The following is a 25,234-nucleotide window of genomic DNA, read 5'->3' as shown; positions in this document are numbered from 1 at the left end:
AAATCAACCTCTTGCCTAAAGAATTGCTTCAAACTTAGTCTTGAGTACCAGAGCTTAGAGCTTCTCCCTCCATGTTTTCACAGTTCTGTTCCATTTGTTCTCCAGTAATTCAACACCTTTTCTGCTTTTCTGTTTCTTCTTCTTTTTTTAATGTTTATTTGAGAGAGAGAATGCACATTGGGGGGGGGTGGGAAGTGGGGGGGAAGGACATAAACAGACAGAGAGAGAGAGAGAGAGAGAGAATTCCAAGCAGGCTCTGTGGAACTCAATCTCACAAACTATGAGATCATGACCTGAGACAGAATCTCTAGTCAGACGCTTAACCGACTGAGCCACTCAGGCAGCCCTCTTCTCTGTTTGTTTCGAGACACTTCTCCAGCCTCAGTCCTTCGTCTTCTTCCCCTGAGGTGCTTTGTCCCCCGTCTGGGATGCCGGTAGGTGGCTTCCCTACCCTGAGCCCTGCCACAAAGCCCCTCAGCTTCTGTGCTGAGCAGCAGTGAGAAAAGCTGGTGCGTGCACACACACACACACACACACACGGCAATGCTGAGTTCATAGAGTTGGAGGCCAAGTGCACTGTCATGCTCATCTTGCTTTCACCCTCAGCAGCAGTGTTAACTGCTGAGAGCTCCTATCTTACTACTACTGTCTTAAGTAGATTCATTTGTTTCTCCAACAAACATTTCTTGTGCCTTATTACATGCCGGGCTCTAGGTGACGCTCTAGGAATACCAGCCTTCTGCTGGCTCCTCTGTTTCCTCCCCACCACATCTCTGCTCTACAAGGTGAGGGACTGACCTCTACTACCTACATCTCCTGGAGCTCCTGCTGGCGGCTTTCTGGCTGAGTTCAGACAATGGGTGGTATGAGAAAGCAGGAAGAGAGAGATGTCAGGGTCTTTGCTCCCCAGCTGGGTTTACAGCCCACGGGCCCGGCAGCTTGTCCTCCATGACGCGCCCTGTCACTGGCGTCTGGTTACAGTCCTAGGAGGTAACAGCTCCCCGGGCTTGCTGGCCTCTGGGTGCTTCTGAACTCATCCATTCCTCAGTGTCCTTTTATTGAAGTTTCTCCAACGGAATCATCTGACAGTGACTTTCTGTTTCCCGCCTAGAGTCTGATACAGGCTTTATGTAATTTTTTACTTTTAATGTTTAGGAATGATAGAGCTTTTTAAAAAAGTTTTTTAAAGTTTATTTATTTTGAGAGCACAAGCTTGAGCTGGGGAGGGGTAGAGAGAGGGGAAGGGAAAGAATCCCAGGCAGGCTCCTCATCGTCAGAGGGAGCCTCCTGTGGGGCTCGAACTCACGAACTGGAAGATGGTGACCTGAGCCAAGATGCTTAACTGACTGAGCCACCCAAGCGCCCCCAGAACGACAGGACTTTTGCTTCCTCATCTACAGCAGCTTTGGAGATAATCAAGGTTGTGGCACTCAGGCTCTGGTCTCCGTGGTCAATGGTTCTGAGGGATCACCCCACATCCTGGTAGGTTCCATTGTACCACCACCCCCTTGCTTGGTTGTCATGTCCTCCATCACTGTTGTTGGCACTGCCACCGCTGCTTCTGGTGAAGCCAGTGCAGGCTCAGTGGAAACAGAATTAGGGGGCAGAAATAACAAGTGCCCAGGGTGGAAGTGGCTGGCCCAGCAGCAAGGGTTCTAGAGAGGCTGAGCTGCATTGTGGCTATGTGGGAGGGATGCTTATAGTTAGATCCTGCTCTACTTAGAGAACTGGAAGAGTCCACGGCTTCCAGAGTGGTATATCTGCTTATAGCCTATCTTTCTGTGCCTCAGATTGTTGTTGGAGGTGGTTTTAATATTTGTAAGATTTTTGATAGGGTGTCTGCTTTATTTTTCATAATACTGGTGGTGGTGGTGGTGGGGGTGTATCTGGTTGAATGTCAGTGCTATTTTTATGGCTCTTGAGATATTAGATGACATAAGCTTATAGCAGAAGAGCAGCTGGGGAGACAGTTACATAGGGGAAGACTGAGGAAGAGGGAGAGAAGCCCTAACAAAGTAGGGCGTGGACCCCGAGAAGGTATCAGTCAAGCTCCTATGAGGTGTTCACACATGGGCAGGGACAGTTTTGCGTGTGTTGTACTTTGGACTGTTATGTTCTAAGTGCTTCTTTTTATAATTTGGAAAAATCAGTGCAGTCTGATATATTTGAACTGTTACCTCTATGAATACCATTTAATATTTTTTCCAGAATGAAGCACTACATAAAATCTAACATTGAAGTTTTTAGATCTTAATTTTTTTTTTTCTGAAACAGAGGAGAGGGTGCAAATGAGTGAGGGGCAGAGAGAGAGAATCTCAGGAGGGGCAGAGTGGGAGAGAGACTGAGAGAGAGAGGGAGAGAGAGAGAGAAGCGAGGCTCACCCGAACCAGGACTTGTGTTCACCTGAAGTGGAGCTTGTTTTCACCTGAAACGGGGCTTGTGCTCACCCGATGTGGGACTCAAATTCACAAACTATGAGATCATGACCGGAGCCAAAGTCAGATGCCTAACGACTGAGCCGCCCCAGCGCCTCTATATCTTAATTTTCAACATACAAATGTTTCAGTTATGTTAAATTGATATTTGTTAAGTGGAGCACAAGGTGTCAGATGGTGAACCGAAGTTCAACAACAGACCACAAGAGAAATTGAAAGAGAGAGGTTTATTATTCACAGGTCATGGGGGGAGGTGCACAGCGTGCCTCGAGAGGCCACATAGGTTGGTGAAGGCAGGGTGAAGACAGAGGCAAGACCTGGGGCACACACCTTTACTAGAGTCCGTGAGTAGAGTGCTTTGGACTTCCGAGGCTAAGGCTGGATGGGTGAATTAAAAAAAGCGGGGTTTTGGTAAACCCCATGGTGGTCTTAGCTAAGGGGCACAGAAGACATCCAGGTACTGGCAGGCAGAGGAGACTATGATCACAAGAGCTGCTGGGGAAGTCATTTCAAGGACCTACATTTGCTGGTGACTCGGGCTGCTTTCCAGGACAGGCACCTGCACTGTGTCAGTTAACGGTCCCTGCAGGCCACCTGGCAAACAAAATGGACGCTCGGGCAGCAATACTATGGAGTAGCTTAGCCAAATTCTTGACAAAATAACATATATCTAACAAATAATACCGCCTTTTCAGTAATCATTATGATTACTGGGATTATGTAACTGGAATTATGAATCCCATTATGAAACTGGGATTTAAGGAAAGTTTGCAGGAAACTGGCAGGATGGTGTGTGCCCTGAAATAAATCTTGTCCAAGAAGATGTGACATATTACCAACGCAGGCTGGGTAGCGCTTACAGAAAATGGCATTCACACTTTACTCTTAATACTTATCTTTATTATGAAAGTGTTTCCAAAGTAAAATGATCCTCATAATAATGATTGCTTCCAGAGATCAGGAATGAATAATTATATTTTCATATAAAAATCAGCGAAACACAACAATACATAAAATAATTCTAATTGGCTAACAGTACATCATTCCATTTCTGACAGAGATGCCCAAGCACTGAATTGTCTTAAGAAAACAAGTAAGGTATTATCATCTACCCTATTTCTCACTGCAAATTAAAAACAATCAAATCCCAAAACTAACCCTCTCCCCCTTGCTTGACAAGAAATGGCTATGGAGGTAACTGATTCTGTGGGCAAACCGAGAGCTGATGAGAATCACAGGTTTAGAGGCTTTATGAAACTTTTGGAAATCACACTTGGAGGGTGTATTCCATCTTTAAATTAATGAATCTCTAAGTTAAAGTCCCAGAATTGCCACATAACTGTTCCTATTACAGAGCTAATTTATCTTTGGCAAGTAATCTTTAAAAGCCTCTAATTTTTTAAGGGCAGTTTTACAATGACAGTTTAAAAAATTACTGTAGGTCCAAAAGAAAAAAAAATTACCTCTATAAAATCTAATTTTTCACTTAGCACGGAGACCATACCAACAGCTGCTGTCTTGATTTCCAGGCCATGTGACACATAGCAAAAGAGGAAACCAAGCTTTCATGGACCTGTGTTAAGGAAAACAGGCTCACGTGGGCACAACAGTTTTTAATAAAAATGGAATCAGGCAGAGAAAGAAGTGTGGTTATCAACTGACCCAAAGGCTACTGGAAAATGGATAGCCGATAAGTGACAATATTTTGGCTTCCTTTTATCAAGAGTTCCAGGAGTCTGAAAGGAATGTGGGTGGATGAGATGAGCAAGACAGATCTTGGGCTAACAGTTCCCTCCCATCAGTTCCTGGCCATCTTGAGAATGTTTAGTCTTGTGGAGACACCATAAGATATGCCATCTGGTTGCCGAGACTTTTATTTCCTTGATCTGATGGGTCTTAGCTTGTGGCCATTTGGTAAGGCATTCCTTTGAAAGGCTTCAGGTTGAACTTAAGTTGGAAATACCTGGAAAAGACTAAGGTTCTCCTTTGGGTGTCTGCAGATCTTACAAACTGTTACTTAGGATGTTTTATCTTCTCTAATAAAAGCAGCATCAGGTATGCTCCCTCTGAATAGGTATTAGAGAAGTTACAACAGCATAGAGTGGACAAATGGACAGGCCTAGGGCTTGTCTACTAAGCGCCCCCTAGAGGAGGGGGGGCCATACACACAAAGGCAAACCACAGGGTCCTTTGCTGGCCTGTTGCTATAAAGAACTACCAGGTGGCCATAGAGAACCAGTACTAACTACTACCTGCTGCATTCGGCATGACTTCAAGAACTGTTTATAATTACTGAGGGTATTCCTTTCGGGAACAGCATGCTAGGCAGCAAGTGCAATGAATGGAGCTAACTGCCTTTCCTCTTTCCATACAAGTTACTTAACACCTGAAAGTGCCCTGTCATCACTTTCTCATCAGGCTGACTTTGATGTCATTTGTTTTTTTCTTGCTTGAATGTTATAAACATTTCAGGGATACGGATATTTATCTACAAAGCAGGAATCAGCCAAAGACAAAGAAAAAAGAAGTATGCGAATTAGTATCTTAAGACTTCAAATATCACATGAAATGTAAACATTTAACCTTTTGTTTCTAAAGGATTTCTTGAAGCCTCTCTGGACACAACGACATCATCACAGACACAAATAAACAGAATCTTTTAACACCTCTGGAATTATTCTGTACACTTCAAATTAAGGAAAAATACTCAAATATTCAGGCAACTTTGGCATTAACATTTCTAAGAAAGGGGAAAAAAGAACTATCGATGCAAAATCATGAAGAGAATGGGAACAATCATTGGTGTCCATAAAGTTCTTTCTGAAGAGCTTTTTTGCAAAGACTCAGGTGAACTGAACGGAAATCTCATTTTTTACTTCAGCCCAAATAGCAATGAGGTTGAAATAAATAGAGTGGGAGATCCAGACCCTTTCTGCCCAAGGTGAAAGCATTCAGTTTGCTCAAATCCAACCTCTATCAAATACTCAGAATGGAAAGTTGGCAACAGAACTGAACATTTTGAGGTTCACCTACCAGTTTGGCTAAACATGGTCGGACTTTATCTCACGGAAGAGTTATTTCTGTGACCCAACTGCTTGCTTTCTTTGGGGATCCTACCTTTCTTTCTAGTTCATTTTTGTCAGATACCTGTTTCATTATTGGATGGTACCTCAGGACACCATCTGTCTAGCAGCCTGGCAGGGACTGGATGTTAATAAAACCCTGGGGTGAAGCAGCAACCATACGCATTTTTTTTTTACCAACATTCAGCTTAATAATCCATAACACTGACACTTACTCCTCTATTCTCAACATCTGTACCACTGAATTTGGAAATGCGAACTATATTTGGCTTATACTCTGACCTTATGCCCTCTGTGATCCTAGCTCTGAGGCAAGAGGCCAAAGGGATCCTACCACTCTCAGCTGGGTGAGGAGTATGAACAGGAAGTTGAGAGGGAGGTGGGAAGTTTTTATTGTACACGATGGATAGTTTTTATGAAAAAAAATATGGGTAAGGATGAGTCTGTGATATTTTGGTTTTATCATGTTTTTGGAGAAACATACATGTACATACATGGATCACACATTTTCATATCATTTATTGACTCAAGGCCAAATTCTACTCAATTTTCTACTTTTTTCCCCACTAAGAGATCTAGAAAAGCTATAGCATTAGAGAATAAAATATTACTTTTTCTAGACTCCTTCCCACATACCCCTTGGTACCCTGGGAAGGTTTGAATATGACCAGGAGGAAGGGGATCTCAGCACAGGCTAAGTTAATTAATGGGAAACAACACTCTCAGTAACCTACAGTTGAATTTACAAAATACACTTCCAAAGCTATGGCCTGGCACAAGTAGAAGATAAGATAGCTCACATATTTTTCTCTCTCAGTCTTATCATGCTACCATGGGGGAGGAGTAGACAGAAATGTATTATTTTTCATCTTAACAGGCCTACAAACACCAACTTTGATTAGTCAAAAAGAACTCTTTGCCCTAAAAGGCAAAATCAAATAAAAATCTATAGATATATAGGGGACTATGTTAAGTTAATGTCACTGGTCACTGAGGCTCTGAGTATTCTCAGTCCTCCTTCTAAGTGACTTTTGGGAGAAACAAAAGTTTGCTTAGATTTGTCTTTGCTAAGGACTAACTCAATTTACTTCATTTCATGCAACTCTTCTAAACCATTAATTTACAAGCCAATCTTTTCAAATTATTCTTCTGTGGTGGGGTGTCAGATGATCCAAATTTGAACACATTGTGGTTCTCTGGTTTATTTCCCCCATTGAGAGGACTTGCTCCAGACACTAAAGCAAGGTACAACTCACTCTTCCATATTCTAGTTGGTAAAAAAGGAAACTTTCACCTCAAAAATTTTCAGCTATACAACATGCTTGCTGTTCCATTTGATATATCTGCATTTTATCAATGCAGACATTGAGATGTTGAGATGTTCAGATGTCAGATGTTCAGATGACTAACAAATACTACTGATGTTTTATGATTGGTCTCAAACCATCCACAACTTACACTCCTAGACATATTCTTGTTTTGTTGAATAAAATAATAAAGCTTTACAAGAAGAATTAGTTGCATTGTTTTATCAACAGACATATGTCTAAGGCTCTTTAATTATTACTGTGGACCTTATCAGAAACATACTATTTTGTATATAGGTGGGGAAAGATTTAATATTACAGTGTGAGGTTTTAGTTTGGGAGTATTAACTATTAACTCACAGGTTGCGAACTGTGGGCACAAAGATTCATCTCAATTTTTTTCAAAAATTAGAATCGAATGTGTATGGCTGAAAGCAGGATGTGCACTCCCTAGTATTTCTGCTGTTGTCTTTACTATCCTTCGACTCACATTTATATTATTGCACTGTGGTTCTGGACTCTTGTTTTGTTCATGAAGTAAGTGTTTGTAATACCTTTTTATTCCCTCTTACTTAGAAGTGGAAGAAAACAGATAAAGTCTTTGGTTTATGTGTATGGTTTTCTTACTTATACATAAATAACACTGCCATGTAGGAGACTAGAGCAACTTACTTTTCAACAATCTTTCTCACTGCTGATACTGCTGTAGTCCAGTAGAATTTTTATTATTTTTTTCTGGAAATAGCTCTATTTGAATAAAAATTCTTGGAAACTGAACAAATCTTCAAGGAAGCTAACCAAAGGGCCTCAAGTGCAACACTGCTCAGTTTCTAATAACAGGAGAGTCACTGCAGGTCATGTTTAAGGAGAAAAGACAAAGAGTAAAATCTTCCTTCTCCCACTGGTTTTACGTTACTCAGAAAAATAGAAACATCAAAATCAAATACTAGATAGGACACTTCCTCGAATGCTGGCTGCAATAAAGTGCTTTGCACCAGAGGTGACCTTTGCCAACTGTTCGAAGTCTCCTTTGCTGTCCCAAAATATGCTTAGCTTCTTTTTTTCATGACATGACAGAAGACTGTGGTAATTATAGGGGTAGTGCTGAAATCTGGTTGAAATCAGCTGTTCTCTTTCTGCTATTCTCAGATCAAGGGACAAATTCCCAATAGTAAGAATGACTTCATTGTTTGTAACTATGACCTTAAGCAAATGTCTTCCTTCAGAGCCAAAGCACTGACATCATAATAGAGAATTAAAAAAAAAGTCTCTGTAACCTACAAGGTTTATCTCCAATTAGCTATCATACTCACTAAAGAAATCTTGGCTGTGTGCACAAGACATTATGTCTGTTTCAAACCATACTTTTAAATTTGAACTGCTAATTGACCACAAAAAGTGACAATTAAAAAGCCTAGCTCATCCTGATTAAACTTTACACTGGGAAAATGGTCACTGAGACTATATAGGCAGTTTCAAAACAGGCACTGTAATACAAAGAAAGCAAACCTATTTGGAGTGGTACGAGAATCTTGCACTGGGTTTTGCTTGCTCTAAGTGACAAATTAAGCTGATGCTCCTAGCGAACTGAGTCATAGCAATAGAAAGGGGTAGAAGCAGATGGAACATCTCCCTCACTGTCATGAACCCAGAGAGTAAAAGGAGTGAGGAAACCCTCTTTTGTCCACAGATTTACAAACAAATACGAAATATAAATAATATTCTAAGACAGTACAAATGCAAATACTGTTCCCTTGTGTCAATTACATACAGCATGCCTACATATAGAGAATGGTAATTCTTCTTCATTCACAGACAGGACATATGGCAGTGCACTATTCAAAATGCTTTGAGATAATCCTAATTTTTGTTTCTGGTGCTGAGATATAATGAAAGGAACTACATTTGCAACTTATTAAATGCTTCCAGGAACAAATAGTTCACTTTGTTCGGGACTTGTAGTTTTGAGTAATTAATCATCCACGGAGCAAGACCCAGTCAGGAGATACCCATTGGTACCACTGGTCCCATTGGTGGTGGTTGCAGTGTGGGGGTTCTTTCCTGGAGGTTCTGAATCTTCCTCATCTGAGCTAGACTCAATATCACTTCGATCATCCTTGGACACCTGTGGAATACAAGAAGGTGAATGCAACCAGCTCCTAAGGAATCATTAAAGTATGGCATGCTCAGAAGTACATGTAATTGTACGTGAAGGGAAACATCCAAATGTTAAAAGTCAAAAAGGATAGGAATATTGCCTATTATATTCCATTATAGTAAGTTCTCCTTCACTGGAGATATATAATTTGGGTGACAAAGTCAATTATCAAGGAATGTAGGTAGATTTGGGCATCATAGGGGGCTGGGCTAGACATACTGACTTTAAGGTACCTTTGGACAATGAGAATGTACCAGACCATGAAACCCACTCTTACTGGCAAAGTACCACACTATGCTGTTGGAATGGCATTATAGGAATTTGGTACAAATGGATCAATTTACTCTCTGATGATCACATTCTCCATGAAAATCCCGTAAAGGATTAGCCACACTAATTGTGATATTCACTAGCCTAGATCATTTAAAAAGTCATTCTTATTTGGCTTTGTAATGCATTATTTTATGATTTAATTTGTTTTCCTATTTTATCTGCTAAAATTAAGTAGAAATTTTGTGTTATGTACTATGTAACAACTAATGGCAATAGAAGGCATTTTGGGAACCTGCTGGGTGAGGTCTAGTTTAAAATATTTCCCAAAGATTGGGGTGCCTGGGTGGCTCAGTCGGTTAAGTGTCCGACTTTGGCTCAGGTCATGATCTCACAACTTGTGGGTTTGAGCCCTGCGTCGGGCTCTGTGCTGACAGCTCAGAGCCTGGAGCCTGTTTCAGATTCTGTGTCTCCCTCTCTATCTCTGCCCCTCCCCTGCTCACGCTCTGTCTCTGTCTCAAAAATAAACATTTTTTTTAAGTTTATTCATTTATTGGGGCGCCTGGGTGGCTCAGTCAGTTGAGCATCTGCCTTCAGCTCAGTCATGATCTCGCAGTTTGTGGGTTCGAGCCCCACGTCGTGCTGACAGCTCAGAGCCTGGAGCCTGCCTCGGATTGTGTCTCCTTCTCTCTCTTCCCCTCCCCCACTCATACTCTGTCTCTCACAAATAAATAAACATTAAAAAAATTAATAAAATAAAATAAAGTAAAATACAATATTTTCCAAAGAAAATCTATTGATCATTATTCCAAGGTTCTTCAATCCTCCACCCAGTCTCATTATGTAAGGAGGATCACAAACTTAGGCACCAGCATATAACTCTATGCATTACCATAAAGGACAAAATAAAGTCACAGTCTAACAAAAAAAAAGTCATTTAGGGAGGGTTTAAGAAAATCCTCAACTGCTTTTAAAATTAACATGTTTGGGGCGCCTGGGTGGCGCAGTCGGTTAAGCGTCCGACTTCAGCCAGGTCACGATCTCGCGGTCCGTGAGTTCGAGCCCCGCATCAGGCTCTGGGCTGATGGCTCAGAGCCTGGAGCCTGTTTCTGATTCTGTGTCTCCCTCTCTCTCTGCCCCTCCCCCGTTCATGCTCTGTCTCTGTCCCAAAAATAAAAAAAAATAATTTAAAAAAAAAAAAGGTTGAATAAAATTAACATGTTTGAACCTCTTACTCTGTCTAAATTGTGGTAAACATTTTTACCCAACAGGCCTTAAGCCATCTGAGTAACTGAGCACTGTTCATTTATTTCCTAAGTGGGGTAGCAATAGGGACCTGGGGCCTGGCTTCATTGGGTTTCCCAAATCTAGTTGCCCGTGATTGTCTAAGAAGTGCATTGGCAGAGTTTCCTGGGAGGTATATCGGAATGAACTGGGGGCTTTTTCACATCACATCCTCTCTCTGCCACCACTGCCCCCAACTTGAGAAGCCACCATTGCTGCAGGACAACGTCATCTCTGTCAGGTGGGTGTGGACAGGACAGAGTGTGAACATGTATGCATGGCACCTGCTCCTTTCTAACCAGAAACAACTAAAACAAATACGGTAAAAATGGACTTCACTCCAATGCTCCTTGAGATGAGACTGAACTCAAAAGGACCACCATCAAGAAGATTTAGATACAGAAAAACCAAAAGGACTGAATTATTTAGGATACTTTAACTTAAAAAAAAACATGGGTCACAAAGATAGCATGATAGTAAAGCACCACTACATTTAGAAATCCATTAGTCATAAATTAAGCTGCTAAAGAGGGAAGAAAACTCCAGATTCAAAGTGATTAATTTACATTTGCATGCTTAGTAAGATTATTTTTAATTGCATTTGGAAAAAAAGTCTATATTTATGTTGCCTTCAAGGATATTAATAATTTAACATGTCTCAAGATAACCCACAAAAATACTGTCCATTACCCATGGCCATGAAGAATTCTTACTGTTCTGGGTGAAGAGCAATGGCAGTTAAGATATTCTGAAGCCTGAGATCTGCCATAAAATTAATAATCATCTCTATGTAAGCCTGAGGAATAATTTGGAGAGAAGACAAGACGTCTGGTGGAAACAGCAATGCAATAAGGAGACAAGTAATGGAATCTACTGTGCCCTTCCATCTCCAATTACTGTTATACTGATAATATTGTGCACGTTGATGTAATTTGTATCCAAATGAGGAAAGGAGTGTGTTTTAACAGAAATACGTGCTCATTTTAAGGATGAAGAGGTCACAGAGAAAAAAAATGAACTTTTTGCCTCTCAATAGTTATTTGGTCCAAATATGTTGGATATATAAAAGCTGATGCTGAGAACTGCCTTCATAGTACATAACTAGATGCCTTGAGCTCCACAGAAGAGGCCAAGACCAAGTGGTCAGGGCAGAGCAGGCAAACAGCTGATGCTCAGACCTCCTTTCTGGACCACGTTGATCCTCGCCCCAACTTAGTTCTGTTTTTCCTACTTCACTTTGGTCTATTTCTCTTTTTTTTTTAGCAAACATGTTAAACACCAGTGAAAAAATTCCTCTCCTCCTGCTGGATCGTGCAAAATTTAGCAGGATACAAAGTTCACGCAAAGGGCACTCACTGAGCTGTTCCTGGTATCCTTTGCACCTGGTGGGAGCCACATCTCAGTTAAAGCCTCTGGTCAGTGCCAACAGATTAGCCAGAACAATATGCATGGGAACAAAAGCATCTGCGTGCCCCTCCAACAGGCAAGAGTGGCACCCAGAACAAGGACAGAGAGAGAGGTCTGAGGAACTTACATGTAAAGGGTTCCACTTCCCAGCCTTCCAGGGTGGCAGAAGGAAGAGAACAAACAATGAAAGTAAGAAAATGTCACAGAGAACATTCTGGAAAAGCCACTGCTCTCAAGAAACTTTATTTGAATCAGCCTCATGAGTCTATATTTAAACAAAGAGATTTAGCTGAGTTTTATTGGAAGAATCACAAATGGGCATGCTGCATCAAGCAACCCTTTCCATAAAAGGAAAGAAATTATTAAATTTCTGTTTGGTAGAAGTTTAATCAGAGAAGGACCATGGGAGACAGAGGCAGTGAAAGAACACGACAAATAACATTATCATCATTAAATCTAGAATCATAAATACAGATCAGTGGGAATCGTCATCAAAGCGATACCACAAGTTAAAAAAAATTAACTGGACAGAAGAAAATGAAAATTTGGTTTGTGTTTCTAGGAGGTTATGCTAAATCATGAAGAAAAAATACAAGTTTTGATGAATTTTGAAATAATAGTATTTCTGCTGATGAAGAAGAACCAAAAATATAATTTTCGGGGACATATTAGAAATAGCAAGTTTTATCTTACCTTGCCTTTTGAAATAGCTTTGCAAGCCATTTTTATGATCAAGTAAGACCAGAAGCAGTTCAAGCCTTGTACTAGCAACAGCAGTAGATTAAACACCCACCAGGAAGGGTAAGGTCCAACGATCTCCCAGCTTTCAAATAACGTGGTATTTAACACCCTAAGGAAAAAGAGAAAGTAATCACTGAACACAGCTTTCCACTTTGCTTTCAAAGGACCTTCAGTTAGTGCGCACCAACACAAAGCCAACAATATCCACTAACTAGTCCCACCCTGCAAGGATGGTCTGAAACGTGACCAGGTACTTGGAAGAGTCCTTGCTGGAACCATTTCCCTGGTTTCTTAACACTCATTTTAATTCCAGCTGGACCAGTGAACTTCTTCTCCCCTTTCACTTCTGTTGTCATTTCCTCCATTAATTTCCATGACGTTTTGGGTTGTCATTCTCTCTCTTACTACTTGTTAAAAGGCCTGTTTTGTCTCCAAAGTTGCCTTTGGTCTTTAAGTGTGAGGAATACTATTTGATAACATTACATTGCAGGAACAAAGGTTAATTCCAGAAACACTAGTTAGGAAGTTTAAACTGTATGCCTAGCACAGTGGTGGTTAGAATATACTTACAGCCAGGCAAAAAGTATTTGAAGTAATTTGTTCTCTCTGTAATCTATCATCAAGACCAGGATGGAGCAGCCACCTGGGGTAGGTACATGAGGGCTGGTTTCAGTGCTTCACTCTTGTCCCTGCTGAGTCCTCTCCTATGACTTTAGAAGTTGATTCATACCTTCTGGACTCATATTATTGTCATAAAGAAACATGGTGCCCACAGAACTTCACAATCACTCTGACTTCCTTGCTTTCCTCCTAAGCTTACTGCAGGGCTTTGTCTGGAGATCTAAGGATGTTGACCAAACTCATCTAAGTGTATTTCCACGATCTGCCACTGCAGTGCTTTCTGGGACCCGAGGAGAAGCTAGGTGGACAATATTATTGGCTCAGGGGTAGGGATGGAAAACTCATAAGACATAGGCTACTCCCACAAGAACAGAAGACAGATATACAGAAAATTTTAATTTTAATATAAGAAAGAGTATGATGAGTGCTTTGAGGGAGGTTAGGAAAACTACTTTGTTCATAAAAGGAAAGAAACTTAATTTGCACTTGGATAAGAAGAAAAAAAGGGGAATGGATAATAGACACAAACAGGTTTCCCATCCCTAATTTCAGCAACCCTCATTTATAGGCCAGAAGGAGATGCACAAAGTATGTTTCTGATCCTGCACACTAGTGGTCTCTTGAGAACAATGTACAAAAATCAATAGTATGGAACTGAATTTTATAATTCATTATAAGTGTATTACTCTACAACATAGAATTCATTTTGGTGGAAAGGGACTAATATTAGAAAATCTGTTAATATAATGTATTACACATCTATGGGCCAAACTGGGACAAACCCAGTTATTTCAATAGCACTGAGAGACATTTGGTAATGTTCAATTCCCCACTGCTGATGTTTAAAAACTAGAGCTCAAAAGATTTCCTTAATATGATTTTAACCAGCTCAAGTCAGCTGTCATCATATTTAATTTTTTAACATTTTTATTTATTTTTGAGACAGAGAGAGACAGAGCATGAACGGGGGAGGGGCAGAGAGAGAGGGAGACACAGAATCGGAAGTAGGCTCCAGGCTCTGAGCCATCAGCCCAGAGCCCGACGCGGGGCTCGAACTCACAGACCCTGAGATCGTGACCTGAGCTGAAGTCGGACGCTTAACTGACTGAGCCACCCAGGCGCCCCGTGTCATCATATTTAATAACACCAGAGTTATTGCCTTTATAATCAGAGACAAACCACAACGAACCAGCATCACCATTATTATTTAACACAATTCTGAAAGTTCTGGCCATTGAGTATGGTGGTAGAATGTCTAAGACCTCATTTGAAGTACATAAACATCAAATCTCTATAACTATTTTAGAAATAACAAGCAATAAAAATTTCTAATAATAGGAAACAGTTAAGAAATTAGTTTTCATTTTTATTCCAGAAATTATGAACTCACTCAAGTATTGAACATGTTTTAAGAGTTTCTTATGATAGAGAAAAATATGTAGTATCACCTCAACTTCATAAAATAAATATTGTTGATCTTTGAACAGCACAGGTTAGGGGCACCAACCCCTCATGCAGTCAAAACTCTGTGTGAAACTTTTGACTTCCCCCAACTTAACTACTAATAGCCTATTGTAGACTGTAAACCTTCCTGATAACATAAACAGTCAACACATATTTTGTTTGTTATATGTATTATATACTGTATTCTTACAATAAAGTAAGCTAGAGAAAAGTATTAAGAAAATCACAAGGAAAAGAAAATTCATTTACAGTACTATATTTATTGAAAAAATCTATGTGTAAGTGGACCCATGTAGTTCAAACCTGTGTTAAGGGTCACATAGACACACAGAAAAGCCAGAAAACTGTAATTCCTTGAAAAGAATTAAAGTCATTATAGACTTTCTTTGATGAATTAAGGAATTTTGTATTTTCTTCCTTACATTCTTGTTTTTTCCAAATCCATTAAAAATAATTAGAAAAAAATACACATTATTTTTAAAAAGGAGCACATTAGGATAAGCCTACATTCCAGTCTTGTTCATTATCCCAAGAGGCAGCCATACCAGCTTGCCAGCCCGGGGACAACAGATCGAAGTAAGGTTCAGCCCCGTGGCAGTAAGGCAGGACCCACGCACCTTACACTTTTCTCTCTCCAGCACCTTGCAGAACACCTAGAAGTAACATGCTTTCTGGACATGTTGGTTGATTGTATGTGTGTTTAGTAATCAAATAAATAGGCATGCACAAGGCAGCTCTGGAAAAATAACAATTTTATTTCAGAACCAGCTCTGCTTTGTGACATATTATATGTTCTGACATTCAGAGGGAATCTAGTTTCATTTGAACAGAAAGAGGTCCTGTAGAAATAGCAACAATGATTGCATTATGCTATTCATTATAAATTAGCCTTTGCTGGATCATAGGTTGAGAGCCTTTTTCACCATTATGATTTGCTCGGCTTAATTTGAACAAGGTGTCATGCAGTCACTGGTGACATGGCATTCACATTAATTTCTGAAATGCTGCATCAGAATTCATAGGCTTTGCCATGACAATCAGTGGCACCTCTGAGATACTGCTCAAAAGTAATGGGATTTCTTTGAAAATTGACTTGGATGCCTGCAGAGACACTTGGGAAAATACACTCAGTGCACCCAGGGGATATATCTGTCAGTGAGAAGCTTGGTAAGAAAAACAATGTATTAGGAATTTAAACTGGGGAGAGAGATATTACACCACATGGACTCTGAAAAACAGCAAACCCAGGAAATTGGCATTGGTTTAGATACAGAATGTTTGATGAGGAAACTGTTCCTTTTTGGGCAAACTTTTGAAATGGTGATTACAGGATTTTATCCTTTCTTGGAGGTTAGGGTTAGGAGTATATACTTTAATGATACTATTGCAAATTTATGGTGATAAGCTCTGAACGTGGGTTATCTCTAAGCACTCATAGAGAGAGGCTTCTGGGATGCTGGAAACGTTCCAGATCTTGATCCATATGGTGATTATGCGGATTATATATATGTAAGCTTCACAAATATAAAAACGTATCAAGCTATATACTGAACAGTTGGGCACTATACTGGGAATCATACCTCAGTAAAAGAAAATGGAGAAAGTACTTTGTGGACCAAATGCCATCAACCTCTGGCTTGCATAATTACTATCATACCAATGTTCCCCTCTCCCCCCCCCCCCCCCCAATAATCTGCTTTCACCATATGGCTTCTAAGAAAATAGATTCTTTTTTCTTTCCCAAGCAATGGGCTACAGTGTCAAACCTACTGTTGCTGCTCTCTACTGCTGTAGAGAGTTTGGAGCCATTAAGGGACCAGAAAGGACCATTTTCCTTTTCATTAATGTTAGGCTCACTTAACCACTAGATGGCACATCACGCACATACAAAGCATGCTCAAATAGGTCTATTCTACCAGAACTGTCTGCCAAGGTGTGGCTCCCAGCACAAGAATCACTGGATCTTCAGGTTACACTCTTCTTTCTAAGAATCTTGCTAAACAATGGGATGAGGAGGCTTCAGTCTACAGTTATTTCTTCCTGCATGATTCTTGATTCCTTGCAGGGCAAAGCTGAGCTCCAGGCAATTTTTGGTGACATGCGGATGCACCATCTTCTACCCCAACAGATAGTTTAGCCTTGATGAGTTATTTTAATGGATGTTTAATGAATCATAAGAATTTAATTTGACCATGACTTAAAATTACTTGTGCTCACACTTACCTTTTAGAGTCTTCATCTAAAATAATTATCACAGAAAGATTATACAGACTATCCTAGGTCATGGATACGGACATTCATGCACAAGTGGAAAGTTTACAATCTTTTTTTAAAAGCAAAAAACACAGTAGTAACATTTTACATGATATTTAAGGACTTATTCATATTCTAAGCATCAATGTGATTTCTGCTTTCTCTTCAGGCCTCAGAATTCTGGAAGTCTCATAATGTAACACAGCACAAGTGTAGACGATCTTCACTGTTGTCTCATTTGGAACAAGTATAACCAGTACTTCATTCCTTCATTCTTATGACTGCCAACTCAAACTTTAAGTTCATTATCTTTAATACATAAAGTTAGATGAACAGTCTCACTTTTGGCTCTAATCTTGCTTTTAAAATGTTACAGTAGTTTAGAGGTAGGACCACATATAATGGTGACTGAGGTTTAAAGATGAGAGGCCCAGGTTCTCTTGTGTGAATGAGTTACAAGTGGATGTTCATGATGAGCCCAAGCCCCTGACCACAGCAAGCAACCACAGACTATGCCTCACTCCTTCTCTCCACCCCTACCAAAGAGCTCCACCTGAGCCTTGGGTTGGGGATTTCTGGAATGATCTATATAAAAACCACAACAATAATTGGACCCATGTCTAATATCCAAAGAGAGCCAAGATTGCTTCTCTAGGAGAATCAGGGTCAAGGTCTCACTTTGAGTAGAGCTGCATAATACAAATGAGGGTAGATTAAAAAGTACAATTTGCTTTACAGTCAAAATCAAGGTGTTCTTTACTTCAGAGCTTTTGAATGGTCTTGGCTTTGCTTTCCTAGGCAGATTTCAGTATATTTCATGATGTGTGGATCTCTGGCATATATTTTCATTTGAAACTACACAAAACATAAACGCAAAGTAGATTTGACCTAAAGACAGTCAATAATCTACTGGCATGTTCTGCTCATGTTAAAGTAGATGCTGACACAAAAGCACTTAAAACTTACTCTGAACAGAAATACTGGGTACATAATACCTGAAAAAGAAGAGTCTGATAATTAATTCACTGTGATATGCAATGTTCTTTGTCCTGGTTCTCCTAAGGTAATAAAAGCTTGAGACCTAAACAACTGGCCAACTGTTGCATAGGCAAGGCTGCAAAAGGCTTAAAACCACGTGCGTAATTTTCTTTTAACATATAATCCCCCAGCACCTCAGATTTTTCCAAAATGCTATTGTTGGTCGGCAAGTTGTTTTGGAGGAAAGCTCTGGGTAGCTTCTAGCATGGGTACCAAATTATTTTGAATAATAGATTCATGAAGTTTGTAGTAGACAGAGAAGTAATCTAACAGAAAGCTAAACTTGAACATGGATGGACCATCTCTGATTTAGCAGTGGACATACCTGTTCTGCCATTTTCCCATCTGAATAAGACTGTGGGATCAATTCATTTATTTTTATTTTTTGGTCCTAGCTTGACCAGACTTAGGAACTGGTCACTTATACTCTTGTAAGTGGTGACTTCCTGGCTGGGGCAGATGTTTTTCTCAAAATTAGTCACTGCCCTCTTGGTGCTCCATTGCTGTCTGTCTGCTTGAATTCCCAACCCCTCCACTCGTCCACTTGTCTATGTTACTGATCTGCCAACCCGAGTCCCTCTAGCCAAGGCCATGTCCTTGATACATTCTGATTCCAACATGCTTGTTTTCAACCCTCTGCCTAGCTCTGTGTTGCCCACATGCCCCTTAAGACAGACTTCTGACTGGTTCTCTATAGCTAATTTTTATTGAGTAATTGCTGTGTGTTGAGCACTGTGCCAAACATGTTACACACATTGTTTCAGTTAGTCCTTTCTACATCCCTGTGAGATCCTGTATAGCAGTAATACTTATACTAGCCAGTATTTATTGAGAATTAACTATATGCTAGGAACTGGGCTCTGGCTTTACATAACTCATTTAATCCTATTTTTTTTTTTTAAGTATCTGTTTTACAGATGAAGAAACTAAAACACAAGGAATGTAAATAAATTTTCCAAGGTCAGATCTAGTAGGTGGGGTCAGCTGGGAGTTGAACCCACCTGTGTCTACTGGTCTGGGTCTTTAGGTCCCACTATTCCTACAGTCTTTATTCAGCTCCTCCAGACCTTTCCTTAGTCCTTCACCCTTGGCCCCAGCACAAGGCCAACGACTGCCATGTTACAACAGAGAAAGTACACAAACACACCTGTGCTTTAACATTTGTGCTTCCTATGGCCTGTCATTCCCAGCCCTTTTTCCCTGGGATTTTTATCCCTTGGGTTCATTATCTGCTTCCAGGCCCCTCTTGCTTAAATGACCCATTTGGGCTTATTTAACTGGTTTTCCCACTGTGGCCCACCCCATTCAAACCCTAAATCCTGACACAGAATGATCTCCATTACTGGACATCATATAATGCCTTTCACCAATACCTTGTCATGTATATGAAATATTTCAGACATAAAAGCAAATATCTTGTTCTAAAAATGGGAGAAAGTGGGAGAGAGAGCCTTGTGCCTCCTGGGCAGGTGAACATCTAAGAAAGTCTGAGATTCCAGGCAATCATTCTCCACTTTCCTAAAAGAGTGTAAAACCATCACCCTATCATCATAGACTTAGGGTGGAAGACCAGGTTCTGAAACCTCCCCTTTCCTGCTCTTTCCCTGAAGGGCTGCTTTATGCTCATGTCCATTGTAGGGACCATGCCTAGCAAGGCCAGTGACAGGTAGTGCTCTTGGGCCAAGGTGGAGCAGGAAAATCTCACAGCTTGCCATGGGTTTCTTTGCCCTTTTCTCCCTTTTCCCTTCCCTTGGGGATGTGAGCCGTATTTTTTGTAGCAGTGAGAGAAAACAAAGGCCAAACACATACCAAAGTGGAACTCTGGTTGTGAGATTCTTTCTCCTATCGTCAAAGTTTCTGAGTCTAATCAATTAACTCAGAGTAGAAAAGACTGCCCATTCCTAGAGTCTACCGAACTCATTCCTGAGGGGACCCACTGGGCTCTGGTAAGAAATGCAGAGGGAAGGTCTAGTGGCCTTGTAGGAATATGTCATTTACAGTCTGGCTATTTACAACAGGAACATACGCTGGTATAGTTATTTGCTTCTTGGGAGTGAATACCTTCCATTTGGCTCCCCATTCCAGGCAGTAGCTGGCAGCTGAGGCTGTATGTATTTTCTCATTAGCTATTTAAATAGCACCTTCTGTGTGGGAATGGCTTTTAAGTCAGAAGAGTCTGCAGTGTGGTGGGTCCATGGTTATTTCCTTGATTACAGCTCATGGTGATGTGGTCTGCACATACCCGAGAAAATGAAATGAGGTGTGCAGCACCCATATTCATACCTATGTGCTAGGATTTCTGTGGGGAAATACAAAATGAGCATCTCTAGAGATGAATGGTAAGCAAGCATTAGTAAAATACATCACTGAGTCAACTGAACTATTTAAGAGAGCCTGAGTAATAGTAATACTTCCATTTGAAAGAAGTTCGAAGAATTTTCATGTTTATTAAACTGAGTCTCAATGATAACCTATGAAGTTGGCAGGTCAGATAAGATACCAACTTTTTGGTCAGGAGACCAGGATCTTAAAGTCTTATTTAATTATCCAAGGTCACAATATTATAGTTTTTGTTGTTTTTAATTTAAACATATTATTGCTTGGTCTCCTCTTTTTAAAAATTACATCAAAACAGAGGATGTGTACTCTCCATAAAACTTTTAGCAAAGAAGAGTTAATAGGGAGGTTCAGAAGACATCATGTTTGGGCTGGCAGGCTAGCAAGACAGGAAGAATACGGTCCATCTGCCTCCTAAAAATCCCTTGAGAAGGTTCCAGTACAGTCTTGGCTCAGGGAGAATTTCCATATTTAATTATTCAGGGATCCACCTCCACCCAGTGTAGAAGCCTGAAGAGAGTTGGCATTACCTTAGAAACTCTCTATTAGAACTTGTGGATCCTACCTTCATTTGCCTAGAAGCCTACTGGTGAGATCTTTCTGCCCTATCAAGAGGTTTTCCTAGAGTAATGAGTCAGATAACAGGTTAACCTGAAATTACTAAAAAAAAAAAAAAAAAAAAAATCCCCAAGCTGAACAAATATTAATTATGTATTCTCAAAGAAAAAATCTATATCCTCACTAGCATATGTATGTCCTCTGGTCCTCAAGAAAAACAGGCCCACTCACCTAGCTAGCATGCACCAACTGACTGGTAGGTCTAAAAGGTAAGCTAAAGAATATTTTCTGCTAAAAAAATTACCCTCTCTCCTCCTCCTTCCTGATTGACTTCTTATTCTCATATCCCATGTCTTATTAGCTTTGAGACTCTGACTATAATCAGTTCTTTCTGGACCACATATTTTCATAGGGTCTCCCCAGTGTTTGATGCCTGGCTTCCCAACTCTCTGGAAAACTCTGGCTTGAATGATGTTCCCTGCTCTAGGTGTCCCTGTCCTGACTCCACCCCTCCCCCCCCCCATCACCACACTAAGCCACACCCTTGCCCGTGGGTAGAGATGGAGGGTAGAAGCAGGGCTTGTGGGAGAGAGGAAAGAAGGGTCTAGTTTCTGACTGTACCTACCTAGATTGTATTAAACCTCACTCCTAGTTATTAGCTCTGTGTGTGGGGGTAGGATTTGGTGTGTGGCATTTCTACACGTGTAAGAAGTCACACTCTACTGGATTCTACTGACCTTATCTCTGGGAAGTGTTACTGGCATTTTTATTGTCTCTGTTTTTATTTAAATGTTTCTAGAATTCAATATTTAATTTTATCTTCGAGAAATATTCCCCCAAATTTTGGAAGTGCTGCTGCAAAGAAAAAATGTATCACAGGTCTGCAGTCTTGAGGGACACTGCACCGTACTCTCTATTAACTTCTGGTTGGCAAAGAGATACAGTAAATGTGTCTTGAAGAATTGCCTCCCTAGAGTAAATCAGAGCTGATAGAACCAAGCTGTAAGATGCTGAAAATCAAGGAAAACAAGCAAATACCTGCCACTCCCCCCCCCCCCCGCCCCCCATTAAAGGGGAAAAAGAAAGAAAAAGGGGAAAAAACTCAAGGAGAGTGAATGCAGAGATTTAGACATGAAAAATATGCTTTTGCAGGCTTCAAAAGTTTGGAAGAAAAATAACAAATATGAAACTATATGCATTGAACAATAACAGGGCAAATGATTAACAAAAACACTTCTAATCACAGCATTCTGGCTAAAAATGAATAGAAATCATGTTAACTGGAATCATTTCCAAAGCATGGACATGCTTGGGAGTGTGGGTGGTAAGTGAGCTTATGAGCTTACTCAGAATCTAAGAACAGGTGGCAACGAGTGTTATGTGTGAACCAGAAGTCAAAACACCTGGATTCTACGCTCAGTCTTGCATTCACTGTTGCTATGATGTTGGGAGTCTTTTTTTTTTTTTTTTTTTTTTCTGAACGGAAGTTTCCTCATCTAAAAAGAAAAGGCCTAAGATAAGATGATTACTAAAGTTCTTTAAGCACTAACATAAATAGCCATACAAATTCTTATGTTTTTAGATTTACCTAAAATTTGACCTTTTCTGGTTATTTTCTCCGTGCATAAGAGACCCACATCATTGATGTAATCTTTTCAAGTGAATGACACTCATTTCTCTGAATCTAAAACTGGACAACTAAGGCCAAGAACACAGGAAAGGTTTTGTTTCATTCTACTTCCAGAAACATGGGAAAAAGTAAGAAAGTAGAGAGGTGCCTGGGTGGCTGAGTTACTTAAGCGTCTGACTCTTGATTTCAGCTCAGGTTATGATCTCACACTTCATGAGATCGAGCCCTGAGTCAGGGCTGACAATGTGGAGCCTACCTGGAATTCTCTCTCTCCATCTCTCTCTGCACCTCCCCTGCTCATGGTCACTCTCTCTCTTCCAAATAAATAAATAAACATTAAAAAAAAAGAAAGTAGAAAGCAAGGCAAAATGTTTAAAATCCCATCTTTAAGAAGGGGCCAATGAAGGCTGTAAGGCCTTGAGAAACTGTCATATTTATGACTGCAAACCTCTGCATAACTCTGGCTCGACTGTACTCTGAAATAGTGGGGGCAGCCCTAGATTTCGGCAGCAGGGCATTTTCATCAGAATACAATGGCTACAGGATTCCTTAGTAAGCACTCAGCTAAGCTTGGTTGCAGCTGCCAGCTATGTGCCCAGTTCCCTGCTGGTGCACTCCATCAGTTGCTTCTATGTGTAACCAGGCAGTCAGGGACACAAGTGGCTGGAGTGACTTGTCGCTGGAAGTATACCCATAGCCCCTGGCTCATATTCCTGTCCAAGCCAGCAAAGCTAGAAGTCACCAACAACCAGTTTAATGATGTTGCTCGCTTTTACTTTCAATCTGTGTGAAAGACCTGAGGCACAGACTATATAACTTGATGCTGCTAGACACATACCACTGTCAAAAACAATATTCTTATAATTTTCCCCCTATGATCAGTATATACCACTACATGTTGAATAAAAAAAATGACATCTCCAAAATTAACAAGACATCCTGGGTCCTCCGTCACCAACCCATGCAGCTATATCCCTGACAAGAATTTTAAGATGGGTAAGACTCTATACTCAAAGACCTTACAAATAAAAGGAGAACAGATAAATGCATGGATTGTTAAGGTAGAGTATCTTAATATAATAGGTGTTCCAGGCAAAGGGAGTATTTTGAGTAAAGGTTTATATAGCCTGGAAAAGCAAAGAGTATACACAAGGAATCATGAATAGTTAAACTGGGTACCTGTTATGCAGTCATGAGAGAAAGAATGTTGGTTGGCATGACTTTGTGGAAGGTCTTTCTTGCTAGGAAGAGAAATCTATATTTACAATGGAAAATAAGGGAAAGTCCTGGATGATTTGGGGATGGGTAGGTGGGTGGGGCTGGAGTAGGCCTTGATTTAGAAAGAATCTCATAAAAACTGTGTTGGGAATGCTTTCCAACAGGAGAGGGAAGGTATGTGGGGACACTAGGTGCTACACTAGGGGCTACCACAGAGATCTTGGCAAGGGGACACAGGTCTCAGAAACAAGAGCAAGAGAGAGAATAGCATCTGGGAGAAACATGGCTGCTCTTCAGAAATAGTGCCCAGTGATTGTGGCTCATGGAAACAAATATTCCAGAATGGTGCAGAGCAGAGGGAGAGAAAAAGAATAGGAAGAATGAGATTTTTCACATGAGAACAAAGCCCCGATTTATTTATCGAAATAGCACTGGCTCACATAATGAGAGTTTACACCCGGGTACAGTACCCGGGTGGTGCCAGACCACATCCTAAGCCACATCCTCAGTCCTTTTCCCTTAGGAAGGCACTCAATTCATTTGTAACAACAGGTTGTTAGTGTCCTGGAAAATAATAAATTCCTGTCCATATTTAAGCCCCCAGGTTCTTTTCACCTGATACTTACTGCTGTAACTTCACCTGGTGTGTTGGCCATTAGTATCACTTTTGAGGTAGTAGGGTTTTTGATCAGGGTGACTGCCATCGTCAGTATTTAGCCAAGTGACACACACCTATCTTTTGAATAATATGGAGGCAAGCAAGGGATGTTTGGTTAATTATTTGATAACCAAGAAAGTTAAATGGAATTCATTTTATTTTTATTAAGTTTTTACTGTTTGTCCAACATGGCCCCCACTGTGGGGGATCCATATTAGTGTGCCTCACAGAACTCCTAATCTAGCTGGGGAGCAGGGGTTGGAATATAAATTGGCATACTGTATTTTGTGGGTAGTGTTACAATATGTATCAAAAGGGGCCCATCTACTGGGCCTGTGATTCCATTTCAAACATTTGTCCTAAAGAAGTAATCAGGGATTTGTGAAAAGATTTAGCCATAAGGATGTGCACTCAAATACTATTTATAATAGCACACTACTTGAAACATCCTAAATTATGTCCCAAAATAGGGCACTCATAAAAATAAACAATGACCTTTTCATAAAATGAAATAACTCTGCATCCAATAAGATTATGTAACAGAAGAACATTTAATGAAATAGAAAAATGCTTATAATACAATGTTAAAGGAGAAAAGCAAAGCTGTAACCACTATGTGCTGAATGATCTCATTTTGGTAAAGAAAAAAAAGATGTAATTTCAAGTCCATGAAATGTTAGAAACAAATACATCAGATTATGAACAGTGGTTATCTTGGAACTATGGGACTGGGATTTTTTATATCCCATAAAATTTCTATTAATGAATATTT

At 40.3% G+C, this 25,234-nt stretch overlaps 1 protein-coding gene across 2 annotated transcripts in view; it reads right to left on the bottom strand.

Moving 5' to 3' along the window:
* Positions 1-3,313: 3,313 nt before the first annotated feature.
* CERS6 (ceramide synthase 6) overlaps positions 3,314-25,234 on the bottom strand; it is a 324,828-nt gene continuing 302,907 nt past the window's right edge. Inside the window, exons 9-11 of one of the 2 annotated variants that reach the window (XM_023259428.2) lie at positions 12,638-12,794; positions 12,072-12,095; positions 3,314-8,950 (exon numbers count right to left, since the gene is read on the bottom strand). In XM_023259428.2, the coding sequence (XP_023115196.1) occupies positions 8,798-8,950; positions 12,072-12,095; positions 12,638-12,794 (334 nt within the window). In that variant the 3' untranslated portion in view covers positions 3,314-8,797. The remainder of the gene's footprint in view (positions 8,951-12,071; positions 12,096-12,637; positions 12,795-25,234) is intronic. The other variant, XM_023259429.2, reaches the window with a different exon arrangement.

Source organism: Felis catus, chromosome C1, assembly GCF_018350175.1.
Source record: "Felis catus isolate Fca126 chromosome C1, F.catus_Fca126_mat1.0, whole genome shotgun sequence".
In the NCBI taxonomy this organism is placed as follows: domain Eukaryota; kingdom Metazoa; phylum Chordata; class Mammalia; order Carnivora; family Felidae; genus Felis; species Felis catus.
This window is presented reverse-complemented; position numbering and strand designations above follow the sequence as displayed.